The sequence below is a fragment of the Amblyraja radiata genome, chromosome 21 (genome assembly GCF_010909765.2).
Source record: "Amblyraja radiata isolate CabotCenter1 chromosome 21, sAmbRad1.1.pri, whole genome shotgun sequence".
NCBI lineage: Eukaryota > Metazoa > Chordata > Chondrichthyes > Rajiformes > Rajidae > Amblyraja > Amblyraja radiata.
Genome location: NC_045976.1, coordinates 4,444,263 through 4,457,489, shown reverse-complemented (window position 1 = coordinate 4,457,489; position 13,227 = coordinate 4,444,263). Strand labels below are relative to the sequence as shown.

Here is a 13,227-nt window from a genome sequence, read left to right as displayed (position 1 = left end):
TTCAGCCCAATGTGCCCATGCTGAGAATGATGGCCCATCTACACCAGCTGCACCTGTCTATGTTTGGTCCATATCACTTTAAATAGCAGAGGAAATGGTGGAAGAAAGAAGACAGATTGGAGAAGTCTAAAGGCCTCAAGTGTTGCCTATCAGTGCGACAAAGCATAAATTGAGAAATATCAAAAGCATGTAAGAAGGAATCTGCAGAAATCAAGAATTAATTTTATCTGCAAATTGATTGGACTCATTTAACTCACCAGGTTACCATGGAAGAGCAATTTATGGAGTACACCAGGGATTGTTTAGTTGAACAAGGTGTTACAGAGCCAACGGTACAGGCTACTTTACATTTGGCCATGTACAATTGGTTTATCATAAGAGATCTGGGAAGTAATGACAATTTAAAACGAATATTTTGCATTGGTCTTTTTAGTGTGGGACACTGGAAATATGCCAAAGATAACAGGCGGGCTATTTTTCTGCAGCATGGAAGAACCTGTAAGAATCCATATTAAGAGGGGCACTGTATTGGAAAACACTAGTAGGATTAAAGGCAGACACAATACCAGAACCTGATATCCTTCATTCAAGACTTTTAAAGGAATTGGTTGCAAAGATAGTTGAGCCATTTGAATCTTTTTTTTCAATACCAATAGATTGTACCATTAATTAGTGCCAATAGATTGGAAACTGCAAATGTGACTGCTTTCTTCCATGAAGTCAGGAAACTATATAGGCCAGTTAACATACCTTATTGACAAGATGCTGAAGCCTAAAAGCAATGAAGATGGAGAAGCTGAACGCAGTCAAACGAAGTCAACAAGATTTTAAGAAAAGAAAATTATGTTTGTCAATTTTGCAAGAGTTATATAGGCAGTGAGATGAGAACAAGTAGAAATAACTGATGAGCATTTCACAAGATTGCAAATAATAGGCGCAGTATAAGAGCTCACAGTATTAGGGGAAATGTGTTAGAGGAATATGGATTCCCCCATCACATATGACAAAGTTGGAATATATGGGCATTTTTTTCAGGTCAAGGGGGTGTCCCTAGTAGAACTCATGAATCAGTTCTTGGTCCTCAATTATTTACTGTTGATTTTGTTGATTTATTTACTGTTGGGGTATTACTGATGAAAGTGTAAGGAATCCAAGGTTGCCGATGACACAAAAATGAAAGGTAGGGAGTGCTGGGAAGAGTATTTGTACTCTGCAAAGGATATGTGAGCGAAATAGTTTAAAAAAATTGGCGAATGGAGTTTAATGTGGGAAAATGCAGTTTTGTGAGAAGAATCAAAAGAGACTGATCTAAATGGAGAGCGATTACTAATGAGTGAAATGCAGAGGGATCTAGCTGTTCTTGTTCATGATGTTAGGTATGCATGGCATGTAGTGAAAAGCAAATGGCATATTGGCCTTTATTGTGGGGGGGGGAGTTATTGGGATTTAGAAATGGCAAAGTCTTGTTACAATTGTACAAGGTAATTATTGACGCTGCACCTGGAAAGTTATGTACAGTTTTGGTCTCCTTATTTAGGAAAGATACACTACTTTGGAGGCAGACCAAGAGGCATTCACTAGTCTAAAAAAAATGTGATTAAAGGGTTGTTCCATCCCGAGTGCTAAACATTGTGATGTATTTTTGGACTTTGGAAGAATGATAGATGATCTTCTTGAGACATGAAAGATCCAAAGGGGGCATGAGAAGCACGATGTTGAGATGTCTGCGTCTCAGACATCAGACGTCTGAGACAAAGGAACATAGTTACAAGATGTGTGAGCAGTCATTTAAAACTGATGTGTGTACGAATTTATTCTCAAAGTTTGGTGAATCTCTGTAATCTCTACTTTGGGTAATTATTTTAATACCATGAGGAATTGGTACCATGAGAAAGTAGCATAGAAAAGGAGTTGGCCTAGGAGAGATCAATCATAAATTATTGAATGGCAAGGCAGCGAAGGCACTACGTGGCCTACCCCTGTTCCTCCGTTAAATGTTCTTCTGTTCTTGGGTTGGTGGGCTATACCTAGTGTAATAATGCTATTCGTATAAGTATCAGTGATCTGGCTGAGAGGAGTCAAATGTCATTCTTCAATTTTGATGACAGTCCTAAATTCGGTGAGATTGTAATTTAGAGTGTGGTGTAAAAAGGTTTCAAGGGCAGATGGAATAGAGGGGGAAGCGAGTAGGAATTGTGACATGCCTCTCCCCCCCCCCCCCCCCCCCCCTTTCTGTTACAATATTTGTTTCCAAAATGCCACAGCAAAACATGATGTGGCCTTTTTTACATCGGTGAGACCAAGCATAGACTAGGCGACCATTTCAATGAGCACTTATGCTCGGTTTGCCAAGGCCTGCTTCATACCGGTTCCTAACCATTTTAATTCTCCTTCCCAATCTCGCATTATCATATCCCTCCTCCTTGCTTAACATTGCACTCATTATCTGACACCCTTTTATTTTCATCTCTTGCCTTTCTCACTTACTGCACCGATCTACCGAACTAGCCCACCTAACTTTATCCACCTATCACTTGCCAGACTCTCCTCTCCTCCCCCCCCCCCACCTCTCTTCCAGCGTCTCTTTCCCCCACCCCACTCTACAATCACTGAAGAAGGGTCTCGACCCAAAATGTCACCCATTCCTCTCCAGAGATGCTGCATGACCCGCTGAATTACTCCAGCATTTTGTGTCTACCTTCGATTTGAACCAACATCTGCAGTTCTTTCCTACACACTCTACAATCAGTGTGAAGAAGGATCCCAGCCCAAAATGTTGCCTATCCATTATTCTCCACTTGTCTGACTTGCTGAATTACTCCAGTACTCTGTATTTTAATAAGACGGAAAGTTACATTTATTTTGCGTCATTCTCTCAATCACTTAACTCTATCATGCTTACTGGTTCAATGTTATCATGAAACAATTTACTTGGTTTAGTGAAGCTTTGTTTTATTTAGAATAACAAATACTATAACTTATCATTTGTAAGTTTGAAGTGGTTCATTGCCATTGTTTATTTTTTTAAATAATTAGTTTACATTTGTAATTCATGGAATTACTTTTTGTCTTTTGACACTGAACAAGTTTACTTAGTTGATTTCTATTTTGGACGTCAATCTTTAAAATTGATACTAGAAAAAAAATTGGCCTTGTACACGGTCAACAAATTCATGGACATTTATTTCAAATGCTCATCTGCCCAAATTATTTATTGCACGGACAACCAATTAGACTGCAGTTTGATTAAGAAACTACATCTTGTTGAATTGTTGCCTGCATGCAAACACTTACTTATTTTTAAGATGCATTCTTTTGACCAGAGAAAAGTTAGAAGACTAAATCAGATCCCAAATGTTGTATGGCCATTTCAGTCATGATGCACACATGGCATATCAAGATTTCTGCAGAATCTGGCAATGGCAATCCTGATCAAACAACCGACCTTCAAATTGCATTTTTCATTTTGGACACTGGACACATAAGTAGTCTTAGGTTTTCTGAATGTTTAACCTATGAGTAAGAGAGATTGTTAGGTACCTCAGCACAGCTTTCTCATTATTGTTTAATTAACATTGGGGATAGAAACTCGTAGGGACCTTGATTCTGAATCTTATCTAAAAGGCATTATTTCATAAGTATTATATCAATTTGGCCCTTTGGCCCTATGATATCTTCCTTCAGGATCAGTGTTTTTTTGGGATGGAATTCTAGAAGTGGTGATGTGGATGTAGAAAGAGAAGTTTCCTTCAGTGATGCATTGTATCGGTTTGGATAGCTAAAACTGATATTAATAATTCCCATCTTGAAACTTTGTTTGCAGTATCAAATAAAGGTCCAGTTGCTTCTTTATATTAAAATCTAACAACACATTGTTCCAACAACATTCATTTTAAGTATTGTAAGCTCACAAGATCTCTTGAAACTTAAAGCTGTAATTTGATGCCAAGTTTTAGTTTTATAAAAGATCTGAACGAGCATTATTGTTTCATTATTAACAGTTTTTTTATGTGAAGGCGTTCTCTTTAAGTGAGGTAATTAGAATGACAAAGACACACATAAGTACATATTTTTAGATATTCTTTGTTGACCTGCTTTGCTCTACGATAGTGACGGAGAGCCTCAACAATTGTATTTTCATGGTAGTTGAGTTAAATGGAACACAAAGATTCCTAATTTAGTAAATTGTAAACAGCAGTGTGAATTTCCTGTTTATTGCTAGCTGTATAGCTGATGAAATAATACCTTTGATATTTGCAACCAAGGATGCAAAGACTAAACATAGTCTGTGCTATTTGTGCTTTCTGCAAATTTGAGTGATAAATATTTTGTATGTAGTTTCTGGTTGGTTTTATGAAATGTGTACTTTTCCCAATATGCAAAGATGTAATCTTTTTAGTACATTATCGTCACTGAAGTTCGCTATTGTTTCAAAATAACATGTTTCTTCAGATGAAAGGTAAAGACCGCTGCTGATAGTGGCACAATTGCACTGATATTGCACATGACCAATTCAAAGTGCTCAAGTGCTCTTGCCAATTGAAACAGATGTGTTTTTATGCCTGTAGACAGCTTGTATAATGTGAAATATGCCACTGTTCATGAAATAACCAGGAGGATGTCCAATGAGTCACCAAATCAGTTTTCCATTCTAATGAGATTTCCACTAACTGTGCTATTATATGCATTATGATTTCTGCGCTGATGGGCATTTAACAAGATCATCTTGTCCCGGCTTTAATCTGTGCATGTTTTATTGAGAAATAAAATATTAGGAAACAGTTAAATGGAAGGAAAACTTTATGCAGGTTTGCAAGGCTCCAGTGAGATGCACAAAAATTGATTTGTGTATCCACTAATCATTTTTATGGTGTTTGCTTGTGAATATAAGTTGTTTTTTTCCCCTGCATTTGTTGGTAAATTGATCAGAAGGAAGCAAAAAATGAACTGCTAGAGAAACTCAGTTGGTCAGGCAGCATCTGAGGAGAGAAATTCAAAGTTTCCAGTTGAGATCCTTCATCTGGACTGAGTAGAGGGGAGATGGCTAGTATAAAGGTGAGGAGGAGGCTAGGCAAGAACTGACAAGTAATGGGTGGATGCTGGTGGGAGGGGTGGGTGATGGAAGGGGTCGGGTGCAGGAGAGAAGGGTGAAAATAGCCACATCGTCTGGAATATTATTGATGGAGATAACAAGGAGCTGCAGGGTATGGAATCTGAGGGGAAAGGTCGTTTGAGTATGGGGTAAAAAGGAAGATTGTTGGGCTGAGAGGAACACTAATGGAGTGTGTGTGGTTGATGAACAAATGGAGTGAGGAAGGAAGAAACTGGGAGACAGGGACAGGTTTTTCATGGTATGTGTTGGAGGACCTGAGTAGATAATGTGAGAGAGGGACTGAGGGGAAGCAGCTTACTTGAAATTAACTTCTTTTAGCAGTCTTTCTCGTCCAAACATTATAAATGTGTTACACATTTATATTATGAACATCTGTTCACCAACAGTTGCGTTGAGATGGGACAAGTTCATTTCACTCCAGGTGCAAACAAATGCAAGTAACAGAGATTTTTTTTTAAAAAGACCCCTTTATAGGAGTAGAGCCATTGAGCTCTACAGTATAGAATGTGCCCTTTAGTCCAACTCATCCATACTGACCAAGACCAAGATGATTTACTATACCCCTTTGACTGCATTTGACCTACATTCTTCTAAACCCTTCCTATGCTAAAAGAGGTTGGGAATGAGAAACAGCAAAACAGTCATTGTTATGATGCTAAATCTGTCTGAGTGTCCTTAATACTTTATTCCTGATACTGATGCTCCTCTGGATGGGGTGAAAATAGCTTTCCTTCCCCAGAATTTAAAACTTGAATATGAAATTATACATTTTATTTGCAGATGAAGTATTAAGTACCTTGCTCTCATTAACTTATTTGTAGCCCAGGACAGGATCAGGACAACCTTTCTTCAGAAATGGACATCAACTCAGAGGAGGAAGAGATCATATTTAGTTCTGATGAAGAAGATAACAGTTCAGATGCAAGCAAAGGAGAACTGGATCAGCAAGACGAGAAGCAGGTAGCTTGTTGATTATTTTTATCTAAATGTAGCAAATCTGTTGTTATTGCTCAAGGTGAATTTGAGAAATGGTCATTTTATAACTTCAGTGGCATTTATTCAAAATGGGGGATACAATCAGGGACTATAATTTATGGTGCTGCATAAAATGAATTGCAGTCAATTAAATGCTATTCTTTTATGTATTTAATCTTAATCTCAACAGTTAAACATATAAATTCAATTAGGGGAAAGGGAATTAAGATAATTCATTGGTATAACTAACAAGATGGATATAGAGAAGAGAATTGGAAATTGGAAAGAACTGCAGATGCTGGTTTAAATCGAAGGTAGACTCAATATGCTGGAGTAACTCAGCGGAACAGTCAGCATCTCTGGAGAGAAGGAATAGGTGACGATTTTTCCCTTGCAACTGCAGGAGATGCAACACCTGTCTCTTTACCTCCCCCCTCGACTCCGTCCAAGGACCCCAACAGCCTTTTCAGGCGAGGCAGAGGTTCACTTGCACCATCTTCAACCTCATCTACTGTATCCACTGTTCCAGATGTCAACTCCTGTATATCGGCGAGACCAAGTTCAAGCTCGGCGATAGTTTTGCTAAACACCTCTGCTCAGTCGGCCTTAACCTACCTGCTCTCCCGATTGCTCAAGACTTTAACTCCCCCTCCCATTCCCAATCTCACCTTTCTGTCCTGGGTCTCTTCCATTGGCAGAGTGAAACCCAGTGCAAATTGGAGGAACAGCACCTCAAATTTTGCTAGGGTAGCTTACACCCCAGCAGTATGAACATTGACTTCTCTAACTTCAAGTAGCCCCCTACTTTCCCTCTCTCTCCATCCCCTCCCCCTTCCCAGTTCTCCCTCCAGTCTTACTGTCTCCGAATACATTTTATCTCTGTACCGCCAACTCCCCTGATATCAGTCTGAAGAAGGGTCTCGCCCGAAACCTCACCCATTCCTTCTCTCCAGAGATGCTGCCTGTCCCGCTGACTTACTCCAGCATTTTGTGTCTACCTTGGAGCCAATGCAAGGAGAGAAGGAACTACCCAAGATTCAAAGCATACCACCTCATCGGTGTAACACGGTGGTGGGGTTGTGATGACCTGGGCATGTATGGCTGCTGAAGGTACTGGCTCACTTATCTTCATTGATGATACAACTGCTGATGGTAGTAGCATAATGAATTCTGAAGTGTATAGACACATCTGCTCAAGTTCAAACAAATGCCTCAAAACTCATTGGCCAGCAGTTCATACTACAGCAAGACAATGATCCCAAACATACTGCTAAAGCAACAAAGGGGTTTTTCAAAGCTAAAAAAGCTGAATTCTTGAGTGGCCAAGTCAATCACTCGATCTGAACACAATTGAGCAAGCTTTTTATATGCTGAAGAGAAAACTGAATGGGACTAGCCCCCAAAATAAGCATAAGCTAAAGATGGCTGCAATACAGGTCTGGCAGAGCATCACCAGAGAAGACACCAGCAACTGGTGATGTTCATGAATCGCAGACTTCAAGCAGTCGTTGCATGCAAAGGATATGCAACAAAATACTAAACATGACTACTTTCATTTACATGACATTGCTGTGTCCCAAACATTATGGTGCCCTGAAATGGGGGGGGATAATGTACAGATTTTAGGCCCCCTTTGGTCATGGCTGACCATGGGTGACTCCAGGGTACTATTCCCTATAGGGAGGACACCTGTGCGTGACTTTGTTTAACGAGGGGGGGGACTAGTGCACAGACAGCCACCCCACAGTCCTTGACAGATCTGGGTCAGGATCCAGTGGCATGGAGTCCAAGACGACCGGAGACCCTTTTATGTTGAAGCCTTCATCCGCCTTCCCAGTCGTTGTGACGCATCACTAAGGTCAACCATCGTCCTCCGCATGTTCCACCTTTGAGGTCTTGGTTGGATTGCTCTTTGTCAGTGACCTAACCCTCGTCCTTACGCCATGGGTGGCCCTACCAGCAACATAGCTCCAGATGGCATCGCTTTCAGGATCTCAGGACCACATAAGCTTCTCCACCACGACAAGGTGACAATCCATGGAGAAGACTATGTACAAACACTGCTGTAATTTCTACATGGTGAAACCAAAATGTATAAAAAATGGCTTTATTAAAATCTGCACTTTAACCACATGTGATTTTTTTTCTATTACACATCTCAAATTGTGGAGTACAGAGGCAAATAAATAAATGACAGGTCTTTGTCCCAAACATTATGGAGAGCACTGTACATACATAGACAATAGGTGCAGGAGTAGGCCATTCGGCCTTTCGAGCCAGCACCGCCATTCAATGTGATCATGGCTGATCATCCACAATCAGTACCCCGTTCCTGCCTACTCCTCATACCCCTTGATTCCACTAACCCTAAGAGTTCTATCTAACTCTCTTTTGAAGTCATCCAGTGAATCTGCCTTCTGAGGCAGCGAATTCCATAAATTCACAACTCTCTGTCAAATCTAGATCAAGAGGGCATAATTTCAGAATAATGTGTAGTTCATTTATTAAAGAAATGAAGAGGAATTGTTTCTTTAAGGATCCTGAATCATTGGAATCTTGGGAAGTGTAGTTGAGGTCAAGATCATATCTCTTCTAATTTAATTGAAAGGTAGAGCAGGCTCAAAGGATAATATGACCTCCAATTTATCATAGAACATAGAACAATACAACACAAGAACAGGCCCTTTGGCCGCCAATGTCTGTACCAAACATGATGCCAAGACTATCTCGTATTTGCCTGCAAAAAAATAAATTTCCCTCAATTCCTTACATATCTGCCTATCCAAAAATCTCTTAAATGCCAAAATTAAATTGCCTCAACCACCACCCCCGGCAGCACATTCAACGCACACACCACCCACTATGCAAAAAAAACATTGCCCTGCAAGTCTTCTTTGAACTTTTTCCCCTCCATCTTAAAATTATGACCTCTAGATTTTGATTTTTTTCCCCCCCCATCCTTGGGAAAAAAAGGTTCTGTGTCTGCCCCTCATAACTTTATATACTTCTGTTTGGTTTCCTCGCAACCTCTGCGGTTCCAGAGAAAACAATCCAAATCTGTCCAACCTCTCCCTGTAGCTAATACCCTCCCAAACTAGGTATCATTCTGGTAAACCTCCTCTGCACCCTTTCTAAAGCCGCCACGTCCTTCCTGTAATGGGGCACTCAGAACTGCATGCAAAAGCTCAAATGCGCCCTAACCAAAGTCTTATTAAGCTGCATCGTGACTTCCTGACTATTGTACTCAATGCCCCAGCCTATGAAAGCAAGCATACAATATGCCTTCTTTACCACTATCTATTACGTTGCCACTTTCGAGGAGTTATGGACTTGGACTCCAAGATTCCTCTGTACATCAAAGCTGTTGAGGGCCTCTTGCATTAGGGCTCCCAAAGTGCAGCCCTTCCACCACAACACACTTCTTTCCACCAGTAAGCCGGTTCAATAGAGACACTTAAGGTAAAGGAACCCATAGGAGGGAGTGATCATAATATGATAGGATTCAACCTGCAGTTTTGAGAGGGAGAAGCTGAAATCTGAGCTCTATTACTGTTGAGTAAAGGTAACTATAGAGGCATGAGAATGGCCAAAGTTGACTGGCAGGGAACCTTAGCAGGAATGATGGTGGAGCAGCAATGGCAGGAGTTTCTGGGAATATTTCAGAAGATGCAGACTCTTTTCATCCCAAACAGGAGGAAACATACCAAGGAAAGAATGAAGCCACCATGGCTGACAAAAGAAGTCAAGGACAGCATGAAAGCAAAAGTGAAGGCATATGACATGGCAAAGATCAGTGGGAAGCTTTTAAAAACCAACAGACGGCAACTAAAAAAAGGAATGGGAGATAAGATGAAAGATGAAGGTAGGCTAGCCAATAATATAAAAGAGGATGCCAATAATATAAAAAAGGATCTGTAAAAGATTTTTACAGATATATAAAGAGTAAAAGAGATGCAAGAAGGGACAATGGACTGCTGGAAAATGATGTTGGCCAAGTAGTAATGGGGACCAAAGAAATGGCAGATGAACTGAGTGCATTTTTTTTTTGTTTAATTTGCAGGTTGAGCCAGCAGTAAGAAAGGCAAATGCAATGCTAGGATTCAATTCAAGGGGACTAGAATATTAAAGCAAGGATGTCATGCTGAGGTTTTATCAGGTGCTGGTGAGGCCACATTTGGAATATTGTGAGCAGTTATCGGCCCCCTATCTGAGAAAGGACATGCTGGTTTTGGAGAGGGTTCGGAGGAGGTTCACAAGAACGATCTTGGGGATAATTGAGTTCACACAAAACAAATGTCAATAGTTTCCGGGATGTCAAAGAGATCACGAATGTAGAAGTGTGAAGGAAAATGGTACTGAGGTGAAAGGTCAGCCATGATTTCAATGAAGGGTGCTAAAGCTTGAAGGGCTAAATGGCATAATTGTCTTCGTATTTATTATATTCTGATGATCCAAATAGTCAACAGTTCAATATCACTCAAGTGGATATTAATTATGGCCATATCTCAAATTTGTAAATAGGTCAATGATTTGGAGACTTCTTGAATGTATTGAACACCTATGGTGTTAAAGTCATATAATTTATTTTGGTATACTACTGCCATGGTTTATGTTTTGCTGTGAACAATAATATTCCTTTCTGAAGGTTGCTATGTATTTCCTTTGCAGAATGACAAAGGGAAGAAAACCAAGGTCTATCACATTGCCAGGGAAATCATGAGCTCGGAGAAAGTGTATGTACTTTGTTGTGATTTTTATATGAAAGTTTACAGCCAACACAAATCATATAAAAAGATAATTCTATGGATTTATTTCAACAGGTTTGTGGATGTTTTGAAGCTTTTGCATATTGTAAGTAATTTATTTTCTGTTTTTATTGTTGTTTAAAATCAATAATTAAAACATTTAGTTACAAGTGATTCATCTAGAATATGTCATACAAAATAGCAGCTGCATAAAACAACACAAAGTAGCTTCCTGAAAACAAACGTTGCCTATTTCCTTCGCTCCATAGATGCTGCCTCACCTGCTGAGTTTCTCCAGCATTTTTGTCTACCTTCTGAAAACAACACTTTTGTATAGATAAGAGATAAGCATATGGATTTCAGCTGATGTTCTTCCTCTTTGAAATGGTTTGAATTTGTGTTGGGCAGCTGACACAATATGTAATTGCCCATGACCAACCATGAAAATGTTTTAATATCCATTTCAAACATATGTGAGGATATTAGCTAGCCATCTGTTAATGCTTCGCATTTCTATGCAACTATGTCATTTAGTAGTCTCGCTCCTCTTAGTATGCCAAATTATTAGTCATGTAAACCTTAATCAGTTTTACATGTGGAAACTAGTGTTATACAGTACAAAGCAGCCGGGTCAAAATTTAACTGCCTTTTCGTATGGTATGTTGTACACTGCTTGAATCAGCAGTTTGGAGTTGTTTGGTCAAAATATTTTGAATAGTTAGTCAATGAGGCAGCTTTGTTTTTAAGATATCTGGTTATAGTCGTAGAGGAATCATCATCTGTGTATCCTGTACTTTGGTTGCAGGGAGCATTTCTGTTGTTTTGAAGCCATACTTGGCATATGTTGAAGATAAATGCTGGAGTAACTCAGGTCAGGCAGCATCTCTGGAGAAAAAGAATAGGCTGTTAGTTTGAAATTTGTAATACTTATTTAAAACACAGGAACAAGTTATATTTTGTAAACCGATCTAGATATGGAAAGGTTGACGGTTTGAGAGTTGTAAATTCAATTTGAAGCTAAAGATTAGCAGTGCCCCACTAATAACCACAGAAAAGTGCATCTTATTTACTATGAAATATTGTATGTAAGAGGAATTAAGTCTTATTAGACCTCTTCTACTGCATCCAGTGTTCCCGATGTGGCCACCTGTACATTAGCGAGACCAAGCATAGACTCGGCGACCATCTCGCTGAACACTTGCGTTCGGTCCGCCAAGACTTACTAGATCTTCTGGTTGCTAACCATTTTAACCCCTTCCATTTCATTGACCTTTATGTCCTGGTCGTCCTCCATTGCCGGAGTGAGACCACATGTAAACTGGAGGAACAATCTCTCATATTCAGCTTGGATAGCTTACAACCCAATGGTATGAACATGGAATTCTCCAATTTTAGGTAACCTCTCACTAACCTCCCCCCCCCCCCCCCCCTTTCCCACCTCCATGCCCCACCTGAACTCCCATCTATTTCCCTCCTCCCCTCTTGCTACTTTCCTCTCTCTGGCCTCACAATCTGCAACTCTTCAAACCTGTCTCACACCTTCCATTCTTAAATCTGGCCTTTGTTACAAACATCTGCCTATCAAAAAAAACCTTTGACCATGTCGACCTATTATCTGCGATGCTTCGTTCTGACTCTCCCCTTTTCCAGCTTTTTTTTTCCCCACCACCATTCCACTCCCTCACAATCAGTCTGAAAAACGGCCTCAAACCACAACGTCACCTATCCATGTTTTCAAGAGATGCAATAGTGCAAATTAATGGAAGGTTATAAGAAAGATATAAAAACTGAAATTATTGGAACCTTCAATGGATCAGGCAGCATCAGTGGAGGAAGTTCCAGAATCAATGTTTTAAATCAATATCTTTTTATCAGCCCCACTTCTGTGCATACAGAAGACAGGTCAAAATAAAAAAAACATTTACATTTTAAGATTTACAATTTACTTCAAGTGGGTCACTTGTTTATCGTCAACTAGACTAAATAATTAACAGTTTTAAATCTTGCAAACTTCATTGCATCTAATTATTCTATCTATTTGAAATCTAGGATTTCCGGGATTCAGTGATCCAAGCATCACGACAATATGGAAAACAAGTGATTGATGATAAGACTTTGAACCAGATCTTGTACTACCTGCCACAACTGTATGAGCTGAACCGGGGACTGCTGCGAGAACTAGAAGAGAGAATGGCTCATTGGTATTGAATTGTTCATTATTGCATTTGTGCTACTAAAATCTATTCATTATGATCCTATCGTATGATAGGAATGAATTATGAGATAAGTTGGAGTAGCTGGGGCCTTTCAATCTTACAGTGTGATCACTGAGAGGTGATATTTGCAAAGATGTGACCACCGGATGGTGCCAGCAATGGCTGCCTCGCCAACTGT

At 39.8% G+C, this 13,227-nt stretch overlaps 1 protein-coding gene across 3 annotated transcripts in view; it reads left to right on the top strand.

The window, feature by feature from the left end:
- fgd6 (FYVE, RhoGEF and PH domain containing 6) overlaps nt 1-13,227 on the top strand; it is an 88,111-nt gene that overhangs the window by 21,128 nt on the left and 53,756 nt on the right. For all 3 annotated transcript variants that reach the window (XM_033039400.1, XM_033039401.1, XM_033039399.1), the window contains 4 exons: nt 5,935-6,073; nt 10,757-10,821; nt 10,909-10,939; nt 12,883-13,034. In XM_033039400.1, coding sequence (XP_032895291.1) covers nt 5,935-6,073; nt 10,757-10,821; nt 10,909-10,939; nt 12,883-13,034 — 387 coding nt within the window. The remainder of the gene's footprint in view (nt 1-5,934; nt 6,074-10,756; nt 10,822-10,908; nt 10,940-12,882; nt 13,035-13,227) is intronic.